Consider the following 27,671-nt stretch of genomic DNA (forward strand, 5'->3'; position numbering starts at 1 on the left):
TTGACTGGGACTTTTGCAAATGGACATTGGAAGCTATTGGTGAGTTTAAATATGTACGAATTAAGATTTGATATCTTTCAATTATTGTATTTGGTGTATTAATTTCGTAAATCAGGAAAATATAACCATGTAGTCCTCCCACATTTCAGAAGCGCTCACGCGTTCTCTACTCAAAACTCTGCACATGTTGCTACTGTGAGCTCCAAGCAGGGAGAGTATTTGCAGGACAAGTGGGTCTGCTGTTAACGGTGCGGGAATAGCCGGTCAGGCAACCGTCCAGTTCTTCCCTTCTGAGTGGAAAGTCTGTGAGCTCCCGCCACTTCCACAGATAAAGTCAATTACAAGACTTATTTAGTCAGTATCCTGCTGTTGTTTCTACCGACGAGGTTCAATTGTTTTCAGTATCGAAGAAAAGGCCCGAGTAATATCGGATGTGGTGAGTTATGCATACTTATGCCAGGCTAGCTAATGCTAGCGAGTATATCCGAGTCGAGTCGACACGGACATGATGTTTTTTCTGTTATTTCTGAATAAAAAAATACACTGGTTGGATTACCCAACTATCGGTGGAAGGTTTGATAAACCCAACTGGTCGGTTTGGCTCAACAGCAATACAACAGGCCATGTGTTCACAACCCAGGCAGTGCGCAGATAACGACCCAGAGTCGTTGTAACGTAAATGTTAACGATAACGTTTCAATGTTTAGCCTGTCAAATGCGTAGCTAGCTGAAAAAATGCTGTAAAATGATCTGAAACGCACAACGACGACAGTTTGGCGAGCTACCATTAGCGTGCTAAGCAATACGTCTTTCGCCAGATCCTAATAAACGTTAGCTAGGTGCCTAACTAGCGGGTATTCTTTTCAACTAATTCAGGGTAGCATGGAGAGTGGATGCCAAGAATCTGTCTTGCTAACTGCACAAACGCCACAGCTATATAGCTTGTTAGCTTCATAGCTACCGCTTCGCATTTGCCTTGCAGCTTTGTCAATTAACCTTTTCCAGCTGAACTGCGTTGCCTGGCATAATTGATCAGTTTGATCAGAGGTGGTGATAAGCTAACTGGTTAATGACTTCCTCTAGTGACTGCGTAACACTGACAGATTTTGGAACTTTTTAATACTTATGGATTTGTAGTCTCTTAGCCACCATTGTCAATTCTCTCCTGAACGGCTATTTTCAGGGTTTGCTAGCAGCAGACGTGTTATTGGTCGCTAGCTGGCTTGTTCACTAGTTCTAGTTAGCTTTTGTGACTAACCCGCGCGCGGCTGATTGACACTCATTGGTCAGTGCCCCGGAGTGGTTTACTAAAGAAAGTGCATGTAGACAGTCCACAGGATGTAATGATTGTTGGTGACCGATGCTTGTTGCGGCTGTGCACCCAAAGACTTGAACCCTCACTCTGGCTTCAATGCCTCAGCATCATGAAATGAGAGGCCCACTTGCCACTTGGGCCTTTTGTGGTGATCTAGCACTCAGCCACCAACCCACCCCTATCTTGGCATCAGGGGCTGAACTGGAATTGGTCCACTGCGCTGACTGACCTGTGGGACACATAATTAATCAACCCCGTTCTGCCAGAGGTTTTTGTTGAAGGGTTGATGTTCGTTGCGTTATGATGGGTTGTCGGTCAGGCGTTTTTTTCCAGGGATAAATAATGGTGATTTGTGTTCCTAACAAGCCGATTGGAAGCAGCTATGATTATATGCATGGAGCATGTCATTTGTCTTTGCCAGCATACCCGGGTCTAATGATGGCTCTAGCGTGCCAGGATGAGTCAGTGCGTATGTAGGCGGCACTGTACCTTCCAGCCCTGAATGCATACACAGATAAACAGATGCACATGTGGTCCACTTATCGCAGCATTTCAGCCAGTAGGGGCTTGAATCCCCTCTCAGTCGTATCATCTGAAAATGCTATCAACCAGATAACTTTTTACCCCATTTTGCGACTGTTAAACGCCGCTGGCTGACTGTCCTTGCAGCCTGCTGCATGGAAGATGCTCTTGCAAGGAAGCATCTTCAAGCTGGTGTTGACAAGGTTGGCAGCAGTATTGGGGGTTGGAGAGAGCAGTGCATAATGAACAATGCATGAACAATTAACTCTAATTTCCTCTTCCCAAATCTGCACAGTATCTCTCTCTATGACCCCCCCTTGCCTTTTGTTGACACACCAACTCCAAACGAGATTTATTCTATGTGATGGACAACCTTTTTGTGAGATTGGCTTTTCGGCATGTGGCAACATGCAGCCCTATAAATAATGAATGTGAAAGGATTATGTAAAAAGATGAGTGTGCTTTGAATGACCCATGCATGCATGTATGCAGTCTCGGATATTGGCGATGTAGTAGTCATTCATTACGGTCCAATGTGTGAGTGCAGCAATCAGGTAATGAGGTGTGAGTGTGCATTCAGGAAAGGGTCCTGTGGCGAGACCGTTATGAAATATTAACAACAAAGATCCCGGCAAACATGCTCTCCTGTTACAATTACCATATCGAAGGCGGGCGTTTCCGTGATTTTCCTGTTGATCAGCCAATGAGCGAAGTTGTTGTCTGCACGCACACCCCGGACAACCTTTTCCTGTTGAATATTTCACCGTCGCCCCGCCCACTGTGCCTAAGCTGCCATTTTGGTTTTGTTCCGTCTGCCTGTAGCCAGCAACCCCGAGACGCGAATAAGACGGGACATAGGGCTGCCGAGAGAGACCGTGACTCGACAGTATAGCTTCAATACTTTCACACAGCATCGGTCCATAGGCGGTGGACGTTGAGCTTTTGAACTTCTGTTTTCAGACTCGCCAAGAAATTCATTTCCTCGTTGTTATCGACAAAGTTTGATACACACGAGGAGCGGTTTGCTGACACTGAGGGTGGACAGAGAAGGATTATTGGTGAGACACCGAGCTGCCCAGTGTAGCTCATTGATTGCTAGCCAGTTAAACGCACAGCTCAACTACTCAAAATACTGTTCTCAACAATATAATTCTATTGATACTGACCATTAAGTTGAAAATAAGCTGTTTTAAGCCTGTGCCCAGATTGACTAATTATTGTTGCTGGGTAGTAAGCTAACTTGAATGCTAGCTTGCTAACGTTAGCTCGACAGGCCTCATGTACTGGAAAGATAAATGGTCCAAAAACATTAATTGTCTACTTTCCCCCCATTACATACAGATTATGCTTATGGTGTTTGCGCCAGTTGGCTGTTTACCATGTCTTTGTATGTAGTTTCCGAGTATAAGAGCCGTTAGGAATAGCAGTTCGCTTTGTATGAATGGGCCTCTGCAATGGCAATCAGTGTGTTAAATTTCTACGGCATGGCTAGCCAACTATCTTGTCAACGCTAGCCCTTGAAAGGCGTGAGGTTAATATAATTAATTCATGGAGCGAATAATGACATATTAAGCAGAGCGATTGGAAAGGAATGGGTCGTGGTGTCCATGCGGAAGAGACAAGTTTACATTTGACAGGTGTTCTACTCGGGTTGTGAAGTGTCATCCTTTGATGGGAGGTAGATTATAGAGACTGGCAAGCATACTTCAGCTATTTACTTCATTTACGGTGTTTGGAGGAATGGTCAGTGCAGCTGTCTGGAATGTCTTGTGCTCATAGTTAACACGATAACCCTGTAGATATGGTGATAAAAGAGACGGGTTTGGTTTTTCTTTTGTATGAGGCATTCGAATGGTCCTAGCGGAGTGCCAGTAGACATTCTAGAATGTACGGCCTGTGTTCTCAGCGCTATGATTATGTTCATGCATGTTCTGGGCGATTTTAGGTTAGTTGCAACAAACTAAATAGTGTTTTACAATCGTGACAAGTCGGGAAAAGCCTTTTATACATACGCTTGCGTTTTTGATTGTTTACGTACTCTGACGACGTCGGTCACCGTATTCCCAGTTTGTCGCACCGCTGATTGGCGTAAAATACATCCTCGGTGACCAGAGAAAGGGGATGGATTCTACTGCTTTCTAGGGTGTTGTTACCAGGCAGTTTGGCTGTGGTCGATTTCTTTTACCCAGCTGATTGTTGCATTGGGAAAAGGCGTAGAAGTCATGGCACCTCACTCGGTCACTGCAGTTAGCTTTTAATGAATCAGCGTTTTTGTTGGGCCACAATAGGCGAGTCCGTCCTAGTGCACAAGGCGAACCATTCAATAAACCTATTTGCAGATAATGGAAAGACATGTGCCGCCGATTGAAAAGATTTATTAGCCTATTTATAACTGACAGCAGCTTCTCTCCAAATGACTAACTGGTTTGGTGAAGTGCTTTCATTTTCGCTTCTGGGGATGAGGAAATCGCTAAATGTACGTGGGAAAATCTACATGAGATAAGCTAGTAACAATGTGCAACTTCTCAATGAGAACCACCATTTTATTTGTATTCATGGATTGGCGTTGTATTGAGTGGTGGTGTTGTGTCGAATTTGCTTCTCAGGCTCTGCATTCGTTGCTAACTATAATCAATCAAATCTTAATAGCGTTTTGTTTTCTTATTATTAGCTCTGAACTCTTCACAATGTTGTATGCGATGAGGAGAAAAAAAGTACAATGTGATGGTGCAATTTTCTCGACATTTGAGCTGTAAGTTTAGATCTCTCGCATCCAACTTAAACAGTTTCAGGTGTAAACTTTGTGGGTTTTGCACAATGTAGTTTGAGACTACTGGAAGATCCAACTTGTATCTTAAACCAGCTTTTTTTGGTCGGTGTTTAGACTTGCATTTCCACATGTAAGAAGTGAACAGACCAAGAAGAAACATCTCTATAGCAGAAATATAAACTGAACCGGTGTATACTGCATTGAAATATACCTACTGGACATCTAAAACCTATTGAAAAACTGCACAGTACACATTAGTTTGTTGGTGTGATCAATACTTTTCTTATCATAGTTGCTGAGAAATGCGCATGCCCTTTCCCCAGCCCTTTATTTATGCTGAGGGGGGAATAAAAGTGCACCTTCAGCGTGCGGTGACGCCTGCAGTGTGTGTGTGTGTGTGTGTGTGAGAACAGTGGGAACCCAACAGCATCGACACAGACTGGCTGCTTTTACAGGGCCACATGAGCAGGCAGAGCCGCAAAATCAGGATCAAAGTTTAACCCCCATTACTAAAGGAAATTACTGTAGCGGAGCTAGTCCTTGGGGATTTCTTTATTTATTCCTGTTGTGTTTCGTAGTCCAGCAAGATGTCGGCTGTGCTGTATTTGTCCCTGTCGCATCTCCAGGCGTGTAATGTTTTGATTTGAAATGGCTGTTTTGGGGGGGGATAGCCAGTGAGTACAGACCTCTGGTTCTGGCGTACACTCAAATTAATTTAGCTAAGGATTTTTAAAAGGAAAGATGGGGGTAGTACTCCCCTGGGTCTCAGTTAAGCCCTGTGTACATCGAAGGCGAAATAAGCGACCTGCGCGGCGGAAGTCATTGTTTCTCTATGGAGGGAAGGCGAATAAAGCTACCAGAGCGAATTTGCCAGGAGCGAAGCTTCTTGAGCGACCAGGGCGAATTTTGACGATTAAACTCACAAGCTAATCTTAAGCTAATTCGCTATGAGGTGGTTCGGCGAAAACCAATTGGAACGTTCATATCGAGGAATGTCCCAGGCTGTCAAGACGGAGCCGTTATGTGATTAGCTGAATCAAACATGTCAGTGCAGCGTCCAGAGCGAATAAAACGAATTCATGGAGAAACTTCTTCAACCACCCCAGCTACCTGGGTCGCGTAGGTAGCGCCTGATGTACACGGGCCATTAGTAGTTGAGTGCAGGTGCACATCAACTTCAACGTCAACTCTTCAAACTGCATGTGGCAAAAATAAAGTAAATACTCGACAGCGGAGTTGCTTCAGGATCCTCCTTTACTTTGTAATTTATTTAGCTCAGGGTTTGGTCTCCGCTGCTCATTACCGTATACAGCATGCCGTCGTGCTCCCCCAAGTACAGTGACAGTAGATGGGTTTTCTTTTTTTGTTTTACCGTGGCTGCGCGACCCTGGCTGTGCACAACTCAACCTCTGATTGTTGCAAACCGCTGTTGGTCAAAAAAATTAGCTCACGTGGTTGGCTGCCAGTATCTTGCCCCTCCTGACAACACAATGCTTATAAACCAAAAAAAAACCTCATGTATACATGAGTTCAGTGTTTGTAAACACGACCTTGTGAAGGGGGGCAAGACACTGGCAGCCAACTGCGTGAGCTAATTTTTTTGACATACAGCCGGTTTCCAACAATCAGAGGTCGAGTTGTGCGCAGCCAGTGGAAAACAAACATTTTTAAACCATGCAGCAAAAAGAAAGGCTTATGTGAAAAATATATTTTTTTTAATTCAGTGCTGTGCCTGTCAGGCCACGAACCTTATATCATTTCAGATTGCCGGTTAACCGGTTAACCACCGGTTAACCACCGGTTAATGAGTCTCAGTAACCGGTTAAGATATTTATTAAATTTTCGCCATCCCTAGTCCTGCTCCCCAAGTACAGTGACTGGCGCCTGTGAGGTCTGTCTGTCTCGGGATAATCCTCTCCTCTTGTCCTCGCTGAGAAGGGAAGGGAAGGGAAGGGAGGATGCACTTACATAAAAAAAAACAGTCACCCAAGAGTCAGCGGGGGCATCTGGCCTATCGCATTGGCAGAGTGTGGAGAGCTTGATGAATGGCCAGACACTGCAGTGTTGCTTAGCCTTGCACAGGCTTGAGGAAGTCTCACTCCAGTGGGCCAACAGCTATACTAGGGAGTCACCGATACACATTTTTTTCACTTCCGATCCCAATACTGCAATTTGGATATCCTACTTACCATACCGATACTACTCTGGTCTGATACCAAAACCTCAATATATGCAAGTGTGTCAACTTCAGGTAGGCCCAAGTAGGCTAAATTGCCAGAAAATGTAGTCAGACGGACAGGAAACCAAGTAAGAAGTTAAAGAAAAGGAACAATGCTGTCCTGAAAACAAATATGCAACTGTAGTGATTTCAAATTAACATTACACCTGGCTCAAAGTCAGTATCAGAAATTTTGGGAAAATTCCAATCGATCTCTGAAATGATATGTTGATATCGATACCGATACAGTATCGGATCGGCCCCATCCCTACAAGCAACCACAATGTGTAACCTTTGGAAGTCTGTGACGTCGATGTCACGGTCACAGCTTTGTTAGAATTGAATTGGTGGCTGTTGATGTAATGTTGGGAATGGGTGTGAGGGAGAGAGAGAGAGACGTCGCCTTTCTGTGTTCGTGCAGCATTATTTCCAACACCCAGAGAGTATGTTATTCGATGAGGTAATGGCAGATTTCAAAGCAGTAGTATAGCGCTGTAGTGTATGGTTGGCATGGCTGTGAATGGCTGGTTGCTATGCAGAAGAATACACCTGCTGTGAAAAAAAGCAATGGCTGGCTGCGCTGGACTGGCCATCTGGCATACCAGGCTTTTCCCGATGGGCCCTGCACCCTCGTGGGCCCCTATTTTCAGAAATGTAAAATACGTTTTTTACATTTCTGAAAATGGGGGCCCACGAGGGTGCTGGGCCCACTGGTGAGTCCGTTCTGCGCTGCTAATTATAAGGGGGGGGGGGGCCCTTTAAGCCAAAAGTGCCGGGCCCTATTTCTCCCCCCAGATCAGCCCTGCTGGCAGGGTTTAGCTGTTAACGCTCACATAGTCCAGCTGGCATGGAGATTAAGATTTTGTGGAGGAGAGGAGAGGAGAGATGATGATGATGATGCTGTAGGATGGAGTGGGGGTCTTACTGTTTTCTATAACACCTGCAGAGGTGAGATTTGTAAACACTTAAATCATGATGCAATACTGACAAAGGCAACAGCCATAACGTCGGTGTCATGCTGCTAAAGGCTGAAAATGAATGTATAAAAAAAACGACTGAGTTGAAGAGTTTGATCCTTCTTTCCTTTCAAATTGATTATCCCCTGGGGCCACACCACGGGAGTGCACAGTGTTCTTGAACACTAAAAACAGCAGCTGCACTGCGCATGAAGGGCCTTTTTACACACCGAAACGTGTCTGTGCAAATGGGCAATAAAATTGCACTTCATGCAAGATGCGCCTCCTTTTTGTTATATCTAAGGTCATTCATTAACACTGAGTGAAGCCTGCGTCCAGCCCTAATTGAAACTAAAAACACCACGATTCTAAATAGACTGTTCATCACCAGCTAAAAAAATTTCACAGCTTACTGATACTAAAAACACCTGCCACATGGTTTTGTTGTGTCCACAGATGTCCAGCTCGCCGCTGTCCAGGAAGCGTCGCTTGTCAGGATCAGAGACGAAGACGGGATCCCACTGTTCCTCCTCCAAATCTGTCAGAACTGAACTGTCCTACACACCCGCTAACGTAAGGACACCACGTCACGAGATCACACTGCAGCAATGGGGCACCTAAGTCACGCCCTCTACTTCCTGGTTCATGGGGCAAAGGGAGTCAAAAACTGGGCTTGAAATGAGTGGGTTTTCGACAAGAATCCAAACCTTGGACCTCCACTTATGCACCATCAGTCCACCACTCTCCTCGTTCACTTCCATTCAATTTTTTGCAACTGTCTGCCCCATGAACCAGGAAGTGGAGGGCGTGACTTAGGTACCCCATAGCTATGAATGCATAACACTCTTTTAACTGACCGAGGCTCTTGTCACTAGTACACCCAGTAATGTTCACAGTCTGTAGTTTTCTATATCAAACAAGGAGTTTTTTGTCGCTACGTAAGTGTAGACAGTATATGTCCCTAAGCCCCCCTCCAGCCTTCATTAATTATGAAACGTACATGTAAATGTTCAATAATGGATAGTTTTCTAAATGGGTGCCTTGTCGCTGTGAGAAGGGGAGGGCAAAGCTGTTTCTAGAGTGCATACATGTTAGTTTTACAGGCAGTCAGCTCCTGTGTGCGACTCCTTATTCCTGAAAAGAAAAATATTATAAACAGTAAGACTGTAGATCAGTGTTTCCCAACCAGGGGTACGTGTACCACTAGGGGTACGCGAGCACACTGCAGGGGGTACTTGGAAAAATGCTATTATTATAAGAAATGTATGGAACAGTCACATCAGGACAGAAAAAGCGATACAGTATGTAAATTAGGGGTACTCATTGCACAACTAAGATGCTTAGGGGGTACGCAAGACAAAAAAGGTTGGGAAACAATGCTGTAGATAACTAACCTTAAGGCAGATGAAAATAAAGCTTTTTTTTAAATCGATTTTATTTAGATGGTTTAAGAGCTGAAATTGCCGCACACTGAATGAAGAAATTGTTTTATTTTTGATCGAACAGAGGACAAAATTATGGTACAAATCTGACAATTATCATACGCCTGACAACTGTAATGCTGAGTGTCTTTGTTCTCTTCGCAGGGCATGGCTAAGAATGGCAGTGACGCTGAGATCGATGAAGGCCTCTACTCCAGACAGCTGTAAGTTCTGACTTATTTTTATCCCACTGATAAAGACTGCATTCCTGTTGCAGCACCACACAGCACAGATGCTCTCCTCATCCCTCTCTCACACGCCTTGTTAAAGACATCAGATGTAGGCGGGACTCCTAGGAAACTGCTCATAGAAAGTAAATGATTAAATTGGCTTTGAGTTGTGTTATGGATTGATTGCAATTGTATATGGAGCTCTACTCAATTGCATTGAAAAGGAAGATGCTATTTTGTGTTGATGTGCTGGTGGAATGTTATCACATTACTTCGGTAAAATATAACGTCACATTTCCATTCCAAATTGGGCAATGACACATTTTCAGAGAAAACATTTTTGTACTGTCTGAAAAAACATGACCAGAAAAATCTATGCTTATCTATTTAGCTTTAGCTATTCAGCCTACTGAAAACATTTATTATAGCATAAGAAGGCATGCAAGAATAATGTGAATAATGTAATGTGAATTGCTGTAGTCAAAATCTCCCCATTCTCTGTGAGTCTCTTCTGCATTATTTGTCTGTGTGCTCATCTTGATTGTGGTGTTGTGAGTCTCTTCTGCATTATTTGTCTGTGTGCTCATCTTGATTGTGGTGTTGTGTGCCTGTCAGTTGCAAGTTGATCTACAGCACACTGTGGTGCCATTGTTAAAAGCACCATTGCCCTGTCCATCACTTTGCTCTTTGCTGTGAATGCTTGCTGTGTAAGGGAAATGGTGACATTGGTGGACACTTCCCTCTTCTGTCTGGAGGGTTGTTGTTTAGGTGTGTGCATTCTTTCAAGAAAGAAGTAGATTGTTCCTTGTCAGTTGGCACCCAGGGAATGAAGTGCATGCGTGCCTCTGGCTCTTGTTTTTGGTGTGTGTGTGTGGGGGAGAAGCTGTGTTGAAGCTTGCCATTATCAGGCTTTATTTACCATTTTATTTAATGTTCTTTGCACCAAACATTAACTTTATAGGGCACACCCAATCTCCCGAGTGTTTTTTTAATTTATTTTTTTGACCGGCTCCAAGCCACTGCTGATTGGTCAAATGTTAAGATGTCACTGTGTGAAAGGCTGATTTCCCCTGATTAATTTGATATGACCCACTTGGTTGTTCACCCTTGTAGAGAGGCATGGCGGGGGCATTTGTGATAGATGTGCAAGTAATCGGAACTGATCAAATTTAGTAACCTGCTACAAAGGGTTAACATAAGTGTGGACGTTCCACAGCTTTAATTCTTTCCCTGCAATGTTAGACATCTCTTACTTAGCATAAATTGTTGTCCAAGAAAAAGCATTATCACAATATCTTGTCCAGATATCTTTTGTGTGTTTTGTATGATTGAGTGGTGATCTGGCATAGAAAGAGGATTGTGTCTACACAGTGCACAGGTTGGCATGGGAGTTGTGTTTTCTGTATGTCATTGTTTAACGCTTTGTCTCCAGTCTATGTGGAACCCCTGTGCTGTGCGCATCTTTTTGTTTCTACTTGCGTCTGTGCCTGTGTCTGTGTGCGCGTGTGTTGCTCTGTCCCCTGCCCAACAAGTGTGATCTGGTAGGAAAAGGGTAATATGCCAGGTGGTCAGTTTGACATGTTGGGTGATGGTGTGTGTGTGTGGGAGAGGGGGGCAGCCGTGATGTATTGGTTAGTAGTAGAGACCGACCGATCGATCGGCCGGCCGATTTAATCGGCCGATTTTTGCTATTTTTTAATGAATCGGCATCGGCCGATTTTCTCATTTGGTTGCGCCGATTTTAAGGTCGAGGTCACGTGCTTAAAATGAATGAAAAACGAACGAAATAACAGTCGAGTGGCTCCCCCAGCTGTGATCCTGCCCCCATAGTTCACTTCAGGGAGCCGTTCAAAAGAACCGGCTCCGTGAACGTCACACCTCTCTATCAGGCACACCTCTCTCAGGCACATCAGCGGGCAGCTACTGGGAGCCCTAATGCTGGTGGTAACCAGTGTGAAGTTTACCTCTAAAAAATACAATAGGAAGTAAAAATCTAAGCGAAATTTTAACAAAAAAGGATGCAAGTCTGACATGTGATTGACTTTCACCCCATGTCTATTTGTTTTCAACGGCAACGGAGTTGAAATCAAAGTTGCTAGTGGTGTGTGACCACGAGTGCCTTTTACCATAGCCTTCCTACAGCTGCTTATACTTCAAACTGAATAGCGGTTAGCGTTAGCGATTGCTTAGCACTTTTATTTGTGACTTTAACCCACAGTTGGAATAGTATCATGCTATACTGTAAGCATGTTGCGCATAAGTGACATTATTTTTTGATAGCTTTGTGAATCCATCCTGTAAAATTGCCTCTGTGGCTGTAGCAAGTTAGCTAAACATGCTAGGTTACGACAGAACTTGCTCATGCGGGAGGCACAGAGAGGAGAGCTGCCTTTGTTTACATCGCTGCCTGCGTGCATGTGAGATAGAGGCACTTGATCTGATTGGATCAGCACGAGTTTCACATTGACCCATGAAGTGCCAGGGAAGTAGTGGTGGCTATAATAAGAATTAAATACAAATTAAACAGCTTATAAACATGCACTGATTGATTGTAGGCAACAATAAAATAACAAGATAATAATAAATAACAATTAATAATAAGCTTAATTATTAACCATGTACATGTGGATAATTCATACAAGTGTATTACACTGACACAATAATATTTATGCAATTTGTGTTACATTTTCTTACATTGCCTCTTGAAAATATTGGAAATAAATCATGGGCCATCAGACAGCTTTTGCCTCCCTTGTGTATTTGTTACATTGAACCGGTCATCTCACAGCTAATGTGCGGCCCGGCCCCTTGTTTATTTTCCTGTATTCGGCCCTCACTAAAAAAGTTTGGACAGCCCTGGCCTACATAATATTTCTACTAGGCCTATCTATATGAATATTAAGGGTGTAAATAGAACATGTTACTTTTAATTAATAAAATACATATGTTATGGATAAATAAATGAAAAAGAATATTGTTTATATACCGGTATATTTTTAGCATGCCAATTAAGGATAATATGATGGCATATCAGCCCTAAAAATCGGCCCAAAAAATCGGCTGGTCACATCGGCCATCGGCTGACTCTGACCTCTAAATATCGGCATCGGCATCGGCCATAGAAAAACCCATATCGGTCGGTCTCTAGTTAGTAGGGCTGGGTAAAATAATCAAGTTAATCGATAATCGATCGAATCGAAATTCACATAATTGATTCACAGGGCACAAAATCGATTTTTTTTTTGTTCTTCTTCTTTTTGTTTAATTTAGGTCTCTGGAAAATACCCAGTAGGTATTAGTCAATTAGGCCTAGGCCTACTTATTACAAATGAGCAATCTGTTAAGACTATCAAGCCACAGCCGTTTGACAATTTTATATAAAAATAGGCAACAGCATCTTTTGGGGGAAATCCTGGCACCAAGAACGGAACGGATTGAACCGATTCGGAATGAATCGAATCAGATCGTGATTAATCGATTCAAAGCCCAAAGAATCGAAATTGAATCGATACAGGAACTTGGCTGCGATACCCAGCCCTATTGGTTGGGGAGTTGGACTGTATATCAGTGTTGCAGGTTCAAACCCCTCCATCTCTCCCACCTCACCCCATTTCACTCCATGGCTGAGGTGCCCTTGAGCAAGGCACCTAACCCCATTCTGCTCCAGGGACTGTAATGTAATGTTTTGTGCCTTTATTATGACAGGATAGTGTGAGAGATGACGGGAAATGGCGGGAGAGAGATATGGGGAAGGGCTGACCTCAGCCGGACTCGAACCGGGGTCCCCATGGGCATGCAAGCCCAAATGTGGGGGGCTCAGCGTGCTGTGCCTCAGCACCCCTGTAATGTAATGTAATGTTTCTGACACCCCTCTTGTCTGTGTGTGACCTCCCTCCCTCCCTCCTCAGGTACGTGCTGGGCCACGAGGCCATGAAGCGCATGCAGACCTCCAACGTCCTGATCTCCGGAATGCGCGGCCTCGGCGTCGAGATCGCCAAGAATGTCATCCTGGCCGGGGTCAAGAGCGTCACCCTGCACGACCAGGGCGTGGCCGAGTGGCGCGACCTCTCCTCACAGGTCAGGGATCATTAGGGGTCTTGCAAACATCTTACGAACATCTTCTAGTAGAGTAAGATGCATCAAGCCTGTACTTTTCCTGGATCCATATGACGTCAGATGAACACCCCTTTAGGAGAACTTTGAAGACTTGAGGTTGAGAATAAATGGAGCTCCGTTAGTGCTGTAGATGACGTTAGTGCACATCTTACGCAAGCCGTCACCAAGCGTCACAGAAAGAGGAGGAGGGTACAATGCCCCCTTAGGAGACTGGAGACCGAACTTGAGCACACTCTTGCATTGCATAGGCGAGGATTCGGGTATCTTGCTCTACTGGAAGATTTTTGGCACTTTAGGGCACTCTTGGGTGATGTTTTTATCAGCACAGTTTTAGCCTCAAGAGTTCTTGTAGGTCTTGTGATCTTGCCTGATGGACCTCTAAATGAAACCATGATGCACACATCCGTAATGTAAGCCCAGAAGAGTTAAGTTTCAAGTATACGTAACAACAATAGCTGGTGCTGACGATGTAATCGTTAATGACCTAAATGCAAGAGCGTCTGTGAAGGAAGGCAAAGGCGTGCTGCTGCATATCTCTGCTATTGTTTGTATTGTTAATGTTGTCTGGTGTAAACAGGAAGTGGTGGAAGTGAAGGGCCAATGCCAAGGTGCGGCTCAGGGAGGAGGAAAAGGCCAAACATTTAATGAGTGTGCGGAGTCGATTCATAAAATACATCGTAACGAGTCGAAGGCAGCTGAATGGCTTCAGGATGGTATAAAATGAGCCTTTTGTCTGTGTGCCGCATCAGTGATCCCATTTGGAAGCAGCCCCGTGTCTGACCTACTTTACCCACGAAAGATAAATGAGGGGCTAGTACATACTAAAGTGCCTATAGTGCTGCTGGCCTATCAAACCTACAGCAGAGCTATGTTGGGCATGTAGGCCTTCTTTAGGAGCTGAAGTATTCATGTGGTTCAGACTGAAGTCTTAAAACTCGCTTGATCCCAATGACACTTTAGCGAGTCATTTCTGTTCAGTACTTGCAGTGATTAAGCATGTAAAGTTACTTTTTTTATGCTGTGGTTTTCACAGGCGTAGACTTTCTGTGGGTCTTCGGTGGGTCTTCCAAAAAAAAAAAAAACACCCAAAATGCTGCAAATGCTCTGGCATTGCTGGATTGTATGATTAGAAAATGGCTGGATGGTTTCAGATAAATTAACGTGTCGATTCTTTTTTCTGTGTGTGTTTTCTGGCTGCAGTTCTACCTGCGTGAGGAGGATCTGGGCAAGAACCGTGCCGATGTCAGTCAGAGCCGGCTGGCCGAGCTCAACAGCTACGTCCCCGTGGCCTCCTACACCGGGGCCCTCACCAACGACTATCTCACCCAGTTCCAGGTACAGCCAAGTGCAAGCAACCTTCTTCTAACAAACGCCTAAGCCATTTTTGGGGAAAAAGTGTCCTCAGCATGTAAAAGCCTAAATATCTCAGCCTCCAAAGCACAAAAAATATGAAGTTGCATTTTAAAGCTAAGACATTCATATTGCATTGGAATGTGTTCATTCAGCTCTAACCTACAGAATTTTAAATAATAATAAAAAAAAAAAACTAGAATCTCATGAGCTTCAATGCTGCATCTATGGAGCTTCAGGCGCCTGCCTTCGGTCAATGTTGCGCTCACAAGGCGACATCCAGCATCAATGGGTTAAAGTTTGTTTGGCTGTAGATGTCTCATTGCGTGTGTGTCTGGTGTCGTTGCTGCAGGTGGTGGTGCTGACCAACTCCAGCCTGGAGGAGCAGCAGCGGGTGGGAGACTTCTGCCACAGCAAGAGCATCAAGCTGATCATCGCAGACACACGCGGCCTCTTTGGGTAAGAACACCGCCGCCTCATTCACTACTACGATAGCCAAGTCATTTCCCGTGAGTCCAGGGGTGTAGTGGGCGCGGTACGCGGGGGTACGCAGTCCACACACTTCTCCTGAAGTGAGATTTTTTTATCTTCTGCCCATGTTTGAATACAAAAAGGAATGATCACATAGCAGTATTGCAGGTGATTGACCAAACAGATGAAAATGGAGAAGCAATGACGGTAGATGAAGGACAGTAGGGAGGTTTGACCTAAGTTGCCTAATTATTTGATGACGTTAAAAATAGCGTACCCCCACTTAAGAAATCTCCACTACGCCACCGCGTGAGTCCCTTCCATTTGGCGGCTATCTTGCCGATACCTCAGGCCAGCTATTTCAGATTAGAGGAATGAGGAGGGGGACTGTGATGGAGTGACCATCACTAGGGTTGTGGGTGTGTTCTGACTAACATGCCAATGAGCCTGGCTCTTTGGTGTAGCGGTCAGAGCCCCGGTTTACCACTCCAGAAGGTCTGGGTTCGAGTCCCACCTGGGCAACTCTACTCCCCTTCGCTACAGGGACAATGATGCAAGGAGTAAGAATTCAGTGTGAGTGAGGTGTGTCCATATTAAGCCCTGCTGGTGGTATGTATTGGCTGCCTTGTAGATGGAATGCAATGTGCTGATGTGCTAGCCTCGCGCGCCATCCTACGTACTTCCGCCAAGACACTTGGCTCCGCACTACGTCTGGTACCTGTCCTCTGTGGAGTGATGTTGACCGGTAGGATTTTCGCCGGTGTTCTGACAAACGGTCCTACATTGTAATTTTATCCTACGGTAGGATGTTTTGTCAGACATGTCTGTTAAACGGTCCTACATCGCCATAGATAGACGTCAGACATGTTTGTTCAACAACTTATAAGTTAAATCCTGTTTTTTCCGAAAATGCCCTTCCTGCAATCTCGTCAGATCAGACAAAGTCCAGACCATGAATACTAAATGGAAATGGTAGTATTATGGGATGGTCAGGACCAGGCTAGTGATGTGCTCTGATGTCTTCTGGTCCTGCAGGCAGCTGTTCTGTGACTTTGGTGACGACATGATGGTGTTTGACCCCAACGGTGAGGAGCCGCTCAGCGCCATGATCTCCATGATCACCAAGGTCAGTAATATGCAACACAACTCTCACCAATCCCACTAGTACAGCGCACATGTGGACTTCTTACCGGTGTCCTGTCGAGATGAGCTCCTTTTCGCTACTGAGCATTTACACCTCCACACAGCGATTTCTGCAGGTGATTGCCCATCGAGCTGAGCTACCAAACAGCTCATCTTAGTTTATATGCTCGATACCAACTGCAGCAAGCGACGCCATTACAAGTAGGTTTGCAGAACAGGGAGACATCCGTGGAAGACTACCCAAAGCAGCTGTGATCGTTGTTCTAGTTACCGGTAATATTGAGTAGTAGGCTATTATTAGAAACCTCTCCGGAAAAGTCAGTAGGCACGGACGACACGCTGCTCCTTTTAAAATAGTAGGCCTAAATAAAACGGACAATCCATAGGCTATATCGGCAAGTTATTGAAACGTCTCTACGTCTCCAGTGAAAATCGAGGTAGGTCATTTCGATGAGACCGCATAAATCAGTGGATGCCACTGTTTAGATGCCACTGTTTGGCTACTGGTAGCTCATCTCGACAGAACACAGGCCAAACACACAGACGGCGACAAGAATAAGCAACCCAGAATCACTGGAGTGAGTTGCAAGAGTAGGGCCCTATGAAATCCGTTTTAATTTTTCTCAAATTCCGTTTTAATTTTTCTCAAATTCCGTTTTTCGGATTTATTTTTTGCCATATCGGATTTGTTCCATTTTTGAGCTCATTTTCAACACCCCCTCCCCTTTTGCTCAAGTTATATGCAGGATTAAATTGCCTCGCAAAGCTCTGACCGTCTACCGTTTCACTAAACACATGCTTTCAAAGACGGCCATTTTTCTCTGAGGATGACTTGACTCCTTTCAAAGTTTTGGTCACTATGCGTCATGGCCAGCAAAGTTAATAATAGATTTTTCAATATTATCATAACAAATTCCATGCAATTCCACGTTTATAACCAAATTCCGTTTTAATGTCTACATTCCGTGATTCCGTCTGCGTTTTCCGTATCGCGGAAATCAGAGGGGCCCTACAAGAGCAACACGAGCGACAGAGTACGCCCGTTGAAAGCAGAATGCAAGTATTCCGACATTCCAATCGGCTGCTGTTGTCAAACTGCATCATAGCTCACAGTGTTTCCCACAGAATTTTTGGAAACTATGGGGGCAGCGGGGATTTTTTTGTTTGGGGGGGGATTTCACGCTGGGCAATGGGCGGGGGGGTTCACGCGGCGTTAAAAAAAAAGAAATAGGAGCACAGAATTTAGGAGCACTGTGAAATTGTTAACGCACAGACAAAAATGGTCTAAGACAGTAGGCTATACCTTTTACCCAACACATAGGCATACACATTCTACATGAGGGGTGCTGATCACAGGGCCAGTTTTTCAAAATTCCTCCCATAAAAGTGTAAAAGGGCTGAACAACATATTACACATTTATGTCTATACACAGTCATTACATACATATCATACAACTGTAAAACAAAGCCTGGGGAGTGTCAGTAAACTCCCAACTGTCCCTTCTCTCAAGGTTTTTTATTGCTCCCAAACCCGAGTTAACTACAACAGCTTGGCTAGGCTTTTGATCCCTCTGTCTTTCAAGCACTCATGGTTTTCTCTAGGATGTATTTACTCCAGGAGGAAAATGCGAGGGGAAATCGTTTTTCAAAATCGTTTAATTGAAAACGGAAATAGTTAAAAAAAAAAAAAAACATTTTACATTTTCGAAACTATGGCGGCCAAAATTAAACTATGGCGGTGCGCCATGGTTTCCTTAATGTATGGGAAACACTGGCTCATTTGCAAGATTTGCTGAAGTCGCACTACAACTACTACTTGAAATTTCCTGCGCTGTTCAGTTTCTCCATCTTTCATGGAGATATGGTGTGGATATTGCACACTCTTTGTGCAGTGAAGTATTCTAATGGATAATGATCTGTTGGTTTTGCAGGACTCTGCTGGAGTGGTGACTTGTCTGGATGAGGCCCGTCATGGGTTCGAGAGTGGCGATTATGTGACCTTCACAGAAGTTCAGGGCATGACAGAACTCAACGGTTGCCAGCCGGTAGAAATCAAAGCCCTTGGTAAGTCTGAATGAGCAGGTGTCTCGCTCGCAACATTTTTTTTTTCCCCTCTCCCAACAGAAACCCCAGTAGATACAATCTAATGAAACCGAGAAGTCTCTCAAAACCTGTCAGCACAGGTGCTCTGCTCTCTTTGTAACGGTCACAGTGACATGAGGCGTCAACCCCTCCTCCCTCCTCCCCCCGCCCCCCTTTGACTTCCTGCTGCGCTGCATTCTAGAAAGCCAGTTATTTACAAGGTTTTGGAAGTCTATGCCTTGTACTGGAGGGGTAGACATTCATGGGGGGCATCCATGCATGTATGCCATGTATCTGTTGGGCAACATGCATATTCTTTGTAGCAACATTCCTTATTCCTTGAGAGATTTATGTCTAGCTTTAACAGTACCAAATGAAGACCATGCAAAACCACAATATAAAACTAATGGAGACCCTGCAAGATCACAACAATATTACACTATTAGCTACTAACTGTGTATTGTGATATTGCAGGGTCTTTATTAGGTACTAACAGTGTTATAGTGTGATACTGCAGGGTCTTTCAACAATGTTCTTTTCCTCTTCCAGGGCCCTACACATTCAGCATCTGCGACACAACCTCCTTCACTGACTACGTGAGGGGAGGCATCGTCAGCCAGGTCAAGATGCCCAAGAAGATTTCCTTTGTGAGTCCTCCTCTTCACCCATTACTACTTTTCTCATTACTGAGTTCAATTTCCCAAGGCGGCCAGCTAGGCAGGCAGCCAGGTGTCTCGTCTGGTCTGTGTGTAATTTCGAGTGATGACTCCTCGTCAGCTCGGCCCCTTAACAAATAAATATGGCGCGGTACAGAGAGCTCCTGTCCATTCAGGTCCGTCCTGATGGGAATGACTGACTCATCGTCAAATGGATGTGTCATTCTCTCTCTCTCTCTCTCTCTCTCTCTCTCTCTCTCTCTCTCTCTCTCTCTCTCTCTCTCTCTCTCTCTCTCTCTCTCTCTCTCTCTCTCTCCCCCTCCCTCCTGCAGAAATCGCTGTCGTCCTCCGTGGCCGAGCCAGAGTTCATGCTGACCGACTTCGCCAAGTTTGACCGTCCTGGGCAGCTGCACGTGGGCTTCCAGGCTCTGCACGCCTTCGAGAAGAAGCACAGCCGGCCACCCAAGCCCTGGAACCAGGCAAGTCTCCAACCTGCTGCCCTTGAAAGCAGATATTTGGTAGTGTATAATGTGTGATGAAATGGGGGGGGGGAAAGCGTCCTGCACTGGCCAACCGGTAGGGCACTCGTCTGCCATGCGGCCGGCCCTTCCCCATCCCTCTCCCCATTTGCTGCCTGTCCACATACTGTCCTGTCATCAATAAAATCGAAAAAAGACCAAAAAATTATCTGGCGTGGCTTGGTGGCAGCGAGATGGCAGCAGTACTTTTGCAGTCTCGGACGGTGTGTTCTACTCTGGTGTGAAAAGGCCCTCAAACAGACTTGCTGTGTCTAGCTGTGTAAGGGACGCAGAGCTTAAAGGGACAGTTTGGTCAATTTCAACATGCAGTCGTAATGCTCACACTACCCTGGACTTGTCAGTGCCTGAGATTTTTTTTTCTTCTTCTTCAGCCGTTTCCGAGATCCTGGTCATTGTAATGGGGGCAGCTCTTTGTTTACATTTCAAAAAAACATTTTTATTTATTCCCAAAAACATCCAAAAGGTTATAAAACATCAGCAGACAACTAGCAAACAGCAGTACCTTTTGGGAAAATATTTGGAGTTGGCCTTTGTTTCATTTTTTAAAAATGTAAACAAACGCTGCCCCCATTAGAATTGCTCATATCTCGGAAAGGGCTGAGCCGAAAAATGTGGCATCACCAGGTACTGACAAGTCAAGGGTAGCGTGAGCAATACAACTGCATGTTGAAATTGACCAAACTGTCCCTTTAAGAGTTTTCAGTGTCCCGCACTGTTAGTGTTCCCTTTTCTTTTCAATATTGTGGGAATGAGTCATTAATAGACTGGCACTGAATCTCAGAACGTTCCATGATTACCTGAAGTGGAATTTTAGCTGACCATGCAATAGAACTTGTTTTGGCTACTGATCCACTGATTTAAATATTCACACTATTCACACCCCTCTTCACACATACTCTTCACATGGCCATTTCACCTCAGTCTCTTGTCAGTTGACTTGTCGATTAATTGTGATGAATGTTTTTTTTTAATCGATTCATGCATTGATCGATTAAAGTCGATTAATCGATTAATCGTTTGAACCCCTAATTTGTGTGTTTGTGTTGCTGCGTAGGCATATGCGGATGAGTTGCTGGCGCAACAAATACATTTCCTTACACATCCTAACACATGTCTTTCCCATTGCTACCCCCTCACTTCTCAATATTAAACGATAGATGTATTTGTTTGTGTGTTTGTGTTGCTGCATAGGCGGATGCGGATGAGCTTGTGGCGCTGGCCGGGGAGGTGAACGGAGCCCAGAGCGACGCTGCCAAGCAGGAGCAGCTGGACGAGGGCCTGCTGAAGAAGCTCAGCTCCGTCGCCGCCGGAGACCTGGCGCCCGTCAACGCCTTCATCGGCGGCCTGGCTGCACAGGAGGTCATGAAGGTGAGGAGGACGGAACTTCTGGTGTGTGTGTGCGTGTGTGGGGCGTGCAACGTGGCGGGGAAAGCGAACGCCACACCACTTGAAGCACACCCACCTGTCCTGAGTGCCGGTGATAACATGCGGAAGTGAACATTTGTTTTTATTGTTTGTGTTTGTGCAAAATGGCTGTGTCAGGCATTTCGAGAGGGAGAAAGTGCGCGCAACTGTCTTTGTCTAAGCAGGTTGCATTGTACCTAGGGATGCAAATTATCGATTAATTCATTAATCATTTGTTGATAGCCTTATGGATCGATTAGTTGATAAGCGGTGTTTTTCCCCCCCGTTATATCCATGTTTCTCGAAAAAAAAAACTACTAAATCTAACAATTTTAATTAAATATTGAGATAAAATACCACATTTAAATTATTCCTATTTCAATTCTTTAATGAAAAGTTGATTTAAATATTCCCACTATACACACCCCTCTTCACACACACTCTTCACATATCCATTTCACCTGGGTCTCTTGTAAGTTGAATTGTTGATTAATTGCGATTAATGTTTTTTAATCGATTAACACATTGATCGATTAAAGCCGATTAATCGTTTGCATCCCTAATTGGATCCCTTACCTGCCGTTTCATGTATTGCGGAAAAGTATTTGTTTGATTGGTCTCTAAATGTTGTTCCTGTGTCTCCTCCTGTAGGCCTGCACGGGGAAGTTCATGCCCATCATGCAGTGGCTGTACTTTGATGCCCTGGAGTGCCTGCCTGAAGAGGACGGAGTCATGCCTACAGAGGAGGAGGCCGCACCTGTAAGTCAGATATTCTCAAGCATCTTCAAACTACAGAACTACCCCCATGTTAGGGGGGAAAAAACATACGGAACAAAACAAAAGGTAGTCAGTTTTCTTGTAGTAAGGCTTATTGCCCATTGCAGGTAATGTTTTTAGACCTGCTCGATCGTAATGAATAACCAGCAGCAGCATAGATTTGCATTTTCCATTAACAGTGTTGACGATTGTGTTGTGTTGCACAGATGCTTCTCCCAGTCTTACTGTGTTAAATTGGTGAACCGTTCTACTGGGATGACTAGCGTTTCCTCTCCACCTGTTTTTTCACCCCCGATCTGGATTTACTGCTTTTCCGGGAGGTGCTGCAAATGTTCATTTCCTTTCCCTTTTTCTCTTCCTTTCCCCAGAGGAACTCTCGGTATGATGGCCAGGTTGCTGTGTTTGGGACTAAACTTCAGGAGTTGCTGGCCAAGCAGCGCTACTTCCTGGTAAGTTCCTGAAGTTTTTCTTATACTAAGGACACGTAAAAGTTTTTCATCTTTTACCTGACATGTTTGACGTTTATAGCTTCCATCTTCATCAGAGGGTCACATGATCTGATGAAGACGGAAGCTATACCATCAAAACATGTCAGGTAAAAGATGCATGACTTTCATTTAAAAGTTTAATCTAAGTTGACCTCCTGTCGTGCTTAATCATCGTTGCCCCTAATGGCTAGTTAAACTGCAGGTGTCATGAGTATGGGGGGTTGAGTTGCTCTTTTGGACATGCCTTCGGTCTCTTTGCAGTCATTCAGGGATGGAAAGATCGTAATTCTGTTCTGTTAATACTACAACTGATGAAACCCTAAAAAAAACCTTTAAACAAGGGGTGCAGAAACAAACTCTTAGCTTGCAGTGAAATTGAAAGCCATACAATGCCATACAAATAAAAAAGAGAAAGAGAAACTAAAGCCTGGCTCAAACCACGCGACTATCGGCCCGATTTTCGGCTGAAAACCCCCCTTACGACAATCGCTGGAACGTTACCCCCCCAGGACCATCGCAAGCGATTGTCGGGGTAGATTTCCTCGTCGTGTGCGACGTTCTACGATAGAACTTTAGCAGCTCAAAGAGTCGGCGATCGCAAGTCGTAGAAATCAAACACTGTTTGATGTTTGCGACTGGAAATGGAACGTCGGCATTGTCTTGGCTCGATTGACAGTTGTGATTCTCTTCTAGTGTGCGGTGCACCCCGACGTCAAAATCGGACACATAATCGCTAGTCGTGTAGTTTGAGCCTGGCTTAAGTGCTTGCCTGCCTGCCCCCACCCGCCCCCATATCAACAGGTAGGGGTGTAAATCATGACGATACGGTATCGATTTCTTAAATCAGGGATTCGATTTTTTTCGATACTTAAGAATTCCTCACAATACGATGTGATTCGGTTCGATTCGATTTTTTTCCAATTACTTTTCCACTACTATTGTGTTATGGAGCTAGGGCATTGCACAGGGGCCAGCGATTCGATTCTTAAGAATGCCCCACGATACGATGCGATGCGATTCGATTAAATCGCCGCCCGATACTTCCGATACATCGCTACATTTCGATTTTTATTTACATCCATATCAACAGGTGGGTGCTGGAGCCATTGGCTGTGAGCTGCTGAAGAACTTTGCCATGATGGGGCTGGCCGGCGGAGAGGGAGAGATCATCGTCACCGACATGGACACCATCGAGAAGTCCAACCTCAACCGACAGTTCCTCTTCAGGCCCTGGGACGTCACGGTAAGATACATTACATTACATTACATTACATTGCATTTGGCAGACGCTTTACAATGCCGCCAGGGCTCCAAGTCAGTTTTTCCCAACTTTTATTGTCTTGCGTACCCCCTAAACCTCTTAGTTGTGCCATGAATATCCCCTAATTCATGTCCTATATATTTTTTTATGTCCTGATGTGACTGCTCCATACATTTGTTATAATAATAACATCTTTCCAAGTACCCCCTGCAGTGTGCCCGCGTACCCCTAGTGGTACACGTACCCCTGGTTGGGAAACACTGCTCTAAGTGATTTTTCTTTCCTTCATCACCAGCAAAAATGCCCAGTAGATGTTCATCTGACCAGCCAAACACACACTCACTGATGGGTCTAAGTGGCTAGTTAGTTGGTCTTTTCTCATAGCCAAACTAAATGAACACTGGCCAAAGGCAGGTGAAATTTCAGAGCCCTGATTGCCGCACACTTGACTGGTTTGAAGTCATGCGTGTTCGTGCACCAGCCGGTGATATGCAGAGGAATTTCACGAACCTAAGTGAGAACTAAGTGGAGTTGTAGGACCTCCTTCTGAGATGTAGGATACCATGAGAAATTGGCTAGATCAGTGACTCAACCTTTTTCTCATGGGACACATATTTTTAGTGGGCCCCATTGCATGCGGCACGAAAGGTGTTTACGTCACAAACACTCTGTTCTTCGTGATGACCGACTAGCTTATTTATCTTTCTGAATGGATGTGTAAATGTGTTTTGTCACACACATTGATTAAATGTTTTTTTTCTAATTTATTTAACATGTTAACCTCACCTGTGCAGGTTTGGCAGCCCCCTTGGCGGGTCCTGACCCACAGATTGGGAGCCACTGTGCTAGACCAACAACGCTAAAGCACGCTAGCTAGGCTATGTCTCAAGTTATCTGGCGTAGACTAATGGTTCAGCCTGTCTACAGTGTTTTTGTGTAACAAATGATGCCTCTGTTTTGAGGATGAAGCACAGCAAGGGCAACATTCAGTTCATGCCATCAACCAACACAAGTCCTTTTTTTGTTTTTGCCCTCCTTTCCACTGAAGGTCTTTGAGAAGCAGGAATGCAGACGGCTTGCACAATTTTCACTTTTATTTGCACTGACCTTGTCCACAGAAAGGGGTTATTTTTGTTTTTCTTGTTGCGTGCTGGTTTACAAATTCTGACTATCTTTATGGGTGATCGGCAAGCTTTCATTTTCTAAAGAAACATTGGCTTGTATTACTTGTATGAAAAGTGGTATTGAGTGCCGATGTGAAATGAGTGGCTTTTGGGCAATTGACTTCACTTGTCAGTATTCATTTTATGGCCAATAATCAATACTTTCTCATTCACTTTTTTGGGTGGTAGCCCCTTACCAGACACTGGGACGTTGTAATGGTGAACCTGAAACAACTTAACAGAACGGCAATGAAGAAGTTTGTATTACTAAAGGCACTGTGCACTGTCATAGTGGTGTAGTGCTATGGTAGTTAACAGCTAATTTACAACAGGGGTAGTGGTTAACTTAACCAAGCCTAGTCATTGAATATTGACCAGGTGGATTTGTAATTGCACTAAGCCTGCGGTATCTGGCATGATTGTTGATGTGTGTGTCTATGTCTCTCTCTCCTCTGAGCAGAAGATGAAGAGTGAGACAGCGGCGGCCGCCGTCAAGCAGATGAACCCGGCGGTCCGCATCACTGGCCACCAGAACCGGGTCGGACCCGACACAGAGAGGGTGTATGATGACGACTTCTTCGAGAGCCTGAACGGTGTCGCCAACGCCTTGGACAACGTGGATGCCCGTAAGTAGATGAATGGAATTGATGCAGTGGTTCTCAAACTCATCATAAAGCCTCCTAATGCCCCCTTGACCTCATCCATAAGCCTGCCAACGCCCCCTTACTAATAAACAATAAAATAGACTAACGCACAGTTGCCCCACAGTTGCAACGAAGCACCGCCCTCTCTCAGCTGTACATTTCTGAACGCCGCCCAAGGGCTCGCCAACGTCCCCTGGGGGGCCGTAGAACCCCCTGTTGAGAAACACTAAAATGGCGTGACTGGGACTGGGGCAGCAGTGGCCTAGTGGTTAGGGAGGGGACCTCATGATCAGAGGGTTGCAAGTTCCATTCCCAGCCTTACCTCTACATGGCTAAAGTGCCCTTGAGCAAGGCAACCCACTCTCACATTGCTCCAGGGACTGTAACCAACACCCTGCCAATAGCCAAGTTGCCTTGCAGAATAGACATTGCATAATAAGCGTCAGCAGTGTAATGTAATCACGCAAAGAGCAAATTGTATGAGGCCTGAGCCTCAATTGAAAGGTTTCCCCCAGTTTTTTGTCCGTTTAACACTGGAACAAGAAAAGTTAACTTTTTTCCCCTCGTCAAAGTTTTTCTTGAACCCAGATTTCTCTGTGTGTTCATTCAATCATTTTAAAAATATATATTTTTTCCCCCTCTCCCTCTGGTACACTAATATGTGGACCACAGGTGTGTGATCTTCATGCATTTGATTTAGTTTTCTTCCTCCTCTCTCTCTCCCTCAGGTATGTACATGGACCGCAGGTGTGTGTACTACCGCAAGCCCCTGCTGGAGTCTGGCACTCTGGGCACCAAGGGCAACGTGCAGGTGGTCATCCCCTTCGTCACCGAGTCCTACAGCTCCAGCCAGGACCCGCCGGAGAAGTCCATCCCCATCTGCACACTCAAGAACTTCCCCAACGCCATCGAACACACGCTGCAGGTGACGTGACCTATTTATTGTATTTGTGGCTTATTTGACAGGGATGCTGCAGGTGACCTTTGTATTGTATTTGTAGCTTATTTGACAGGGTGGCTGCAGTGCACTTTGTTACAAACATGACATGGCAAGGCCATGACGGAACTTGTAGATGTCCTAGCTAGCGAACCTGTGTCTTGACCAAACTTGGCTTGCAGGACCTTGATGTGAAAATCTGGCCTAGGGCATTACAAATATTAGTTTCGTCATGTTTTAACTGCCGCTTTTGCTATTTTTGAATTCTGCATATGTCTGACTTTTTTTTCCCCGCTCCTGTAGTGGGCCCGTGACGAGTTTGAGGGACTCTTCAAGCAGCCTGCTGAGAACGCCTTGCAGTATCTGACGTGAGTTATGCCCTTTAGACCCTGATTAAATGGCTTGGAAGTTGGAGTGTGTAAGCTTTCAAGGAATTTACACACGCACACTTGAGGAGTTTGAGTGTGGAAGGTTTCCAAGCGTTTTCAACCCCTGGCTCAGTCTGTCTGTCTCTCTGTGCCCACAGACTCCTGAAAATGGTTTCAGTTTAAAGTGGTTTCAGTTAAAGTGAAGAAGACTATTTTTTAAGCCCTGGTTCTGTCTGCCTGTGGACATGTCCACAGAGACCCCTTAAACTGAAATGGCTTAAAGGTGCAACAGGGCTTGACACTGGCACCTGAAAGCTGGCCAAATGCTGGTAAAACTTGGCTGTGGCTGCTAACAATTTCAGTTTCATTGGCCACTTTGGCAACTTACTCTTTGGTGTGCCAAATCACAGTAGTGGCTGATATTGTTTGTATTTAAATACAAGAATGTTCAAAAAGGGAAAAAAAACACCCAACAACCAAACTCTGGCTAGCAGAAAGGCTGACTTGGGGAAACTAGCCACAGTGGCCGTGGAGCAAAAAAGTTAACATCAAGCCCATTATGTTAACCCCTGTCTGCTGTTGTGTCCGCACTCAGAGACCCCAAGTTCATGGAGCGCACCCTGAAGCTGCCCGGTGCCCAGCCCCTGGAGGTCCTGGAAGCCGTCTACAAGTGCCTGGTGACCGACCGGCCGCACAGCTGGGACGAGTGCGTCACCTGGGCACGCCACCACTGGCAGTGCCAGTACAGCAACAACATCCGGCAGCTGCTGCACAACTTCCCACCTGACCAGGTGAGCATGAGGGAAATATTTATTTTGTTTTTATAAAGGTTTTTTGGGG

At 45.0% G+C, this 27,671-nt stretch overlaps 1 protein-coding gene across 2 annotated transcripts in view; it reads left to right on the top strand.

Annotated features, from left to right (window-relative positions):
• The first annotated feature begins 202 nt into the window (after nucleotides 1-202).
• Nucleotides 203-27,671, top strand: part of uba1 (ubiquitin-like modifier activating enzyme 1) — a 36,982-nt gene continuing 9,513 nt past the window's right edge. Inside the window, exons 1-18 of one of the 2 annotated variants that reach the window (XM_063207966.1) lie at nucleotides 203-436; nucleotides 8,238-8,354; nucleotides 9,368-9,426; nucleotides 13,341-13,509; nucleotides 14,749-14,883; nucleotides 15,251-15,357; nucleotides 16,405-16,495; nucleotides 18,444-18,576; nucleotides 19,144-19,241; nucleotides 19,583-19,729; nucleotides 20,981-21,157; nucleotides 21,845-21,952; nucleotides 22,339-22,419; nucleotides 23,549-23,701; nucleotides 25,343-25,508; nucleotides 26,255-26,451; nucleotides 26,767-26,831; nucleotides 27,427-27,622. In XM_063207966.1, the coding sequence (XP_063064036.1) occupies nucleotides 8,238-8,354; nucleotides 9,368-9,426; nucleotides 13,341-13,509; nucleotides 14,749-14,883; nucleotides 15,251-15,357; nucleotides 16,405-16,495; nucleotides 18,444-18,576; nucleotides 19,144-19,241; nucleotides 19,583-19,729; nucleotides 20,981-21,157; nucleotides 21,845-21,952; nucleotides 22,339-22,419; nucleotides 23,549-23,701; nucleotides 25,343-25,508; nucleotides 26,255-26,451; nucleotides 26,767-26,831; nucleotides 27,427-27,622 (2,199 nt within the window). In that variant the 5' untranslated portion in view covers nucleotides 203-436. Of the gene's footprint in view, nucleotides 437-2,638; nucleotides 2,896-8,237; nucleotides 8,355-9,367; nucleotides 9,427-13,340; nucleotides 13,510-14,748; nucleotides 14,884-15,250; nucleotides 15,358-16,404; nucleotides 16,496-18,443; nucleotides 18,577-19,143; nucleotides 19,242-19,582; nucleotides 19,730-20,980; nucleotides 21,158-21,844; nucleotides 21,953-22,338; nucleotides 22,420-23,548; nucleotides 23,702-25,342; nucleotides 25,509-26,254; nucleotides 26,452-26,766; nucleotides 26,832-27,426; nucleotides 27,623-27,671 lie in introns of those variants that run through there. The other variant, XM_063207967.1, reaches the window with a different exon arrangement.

Source organism: Engraulis encrasicolus, chromosome 10 (assembly GCF_034702125.1).
Source record: "Engraulis encrasicolus isolate BLACKSEA-1 chromosome 10, IST_EnEncr_1.0, whole genome shotgun sequence".
Classification (NCBI taxonomy): Eukaryota; Metazoa; Chordata; class Actinopteri; order Clupeiformes; family Engraulidae; genus Engraulis; species Engraulis encrasicolus.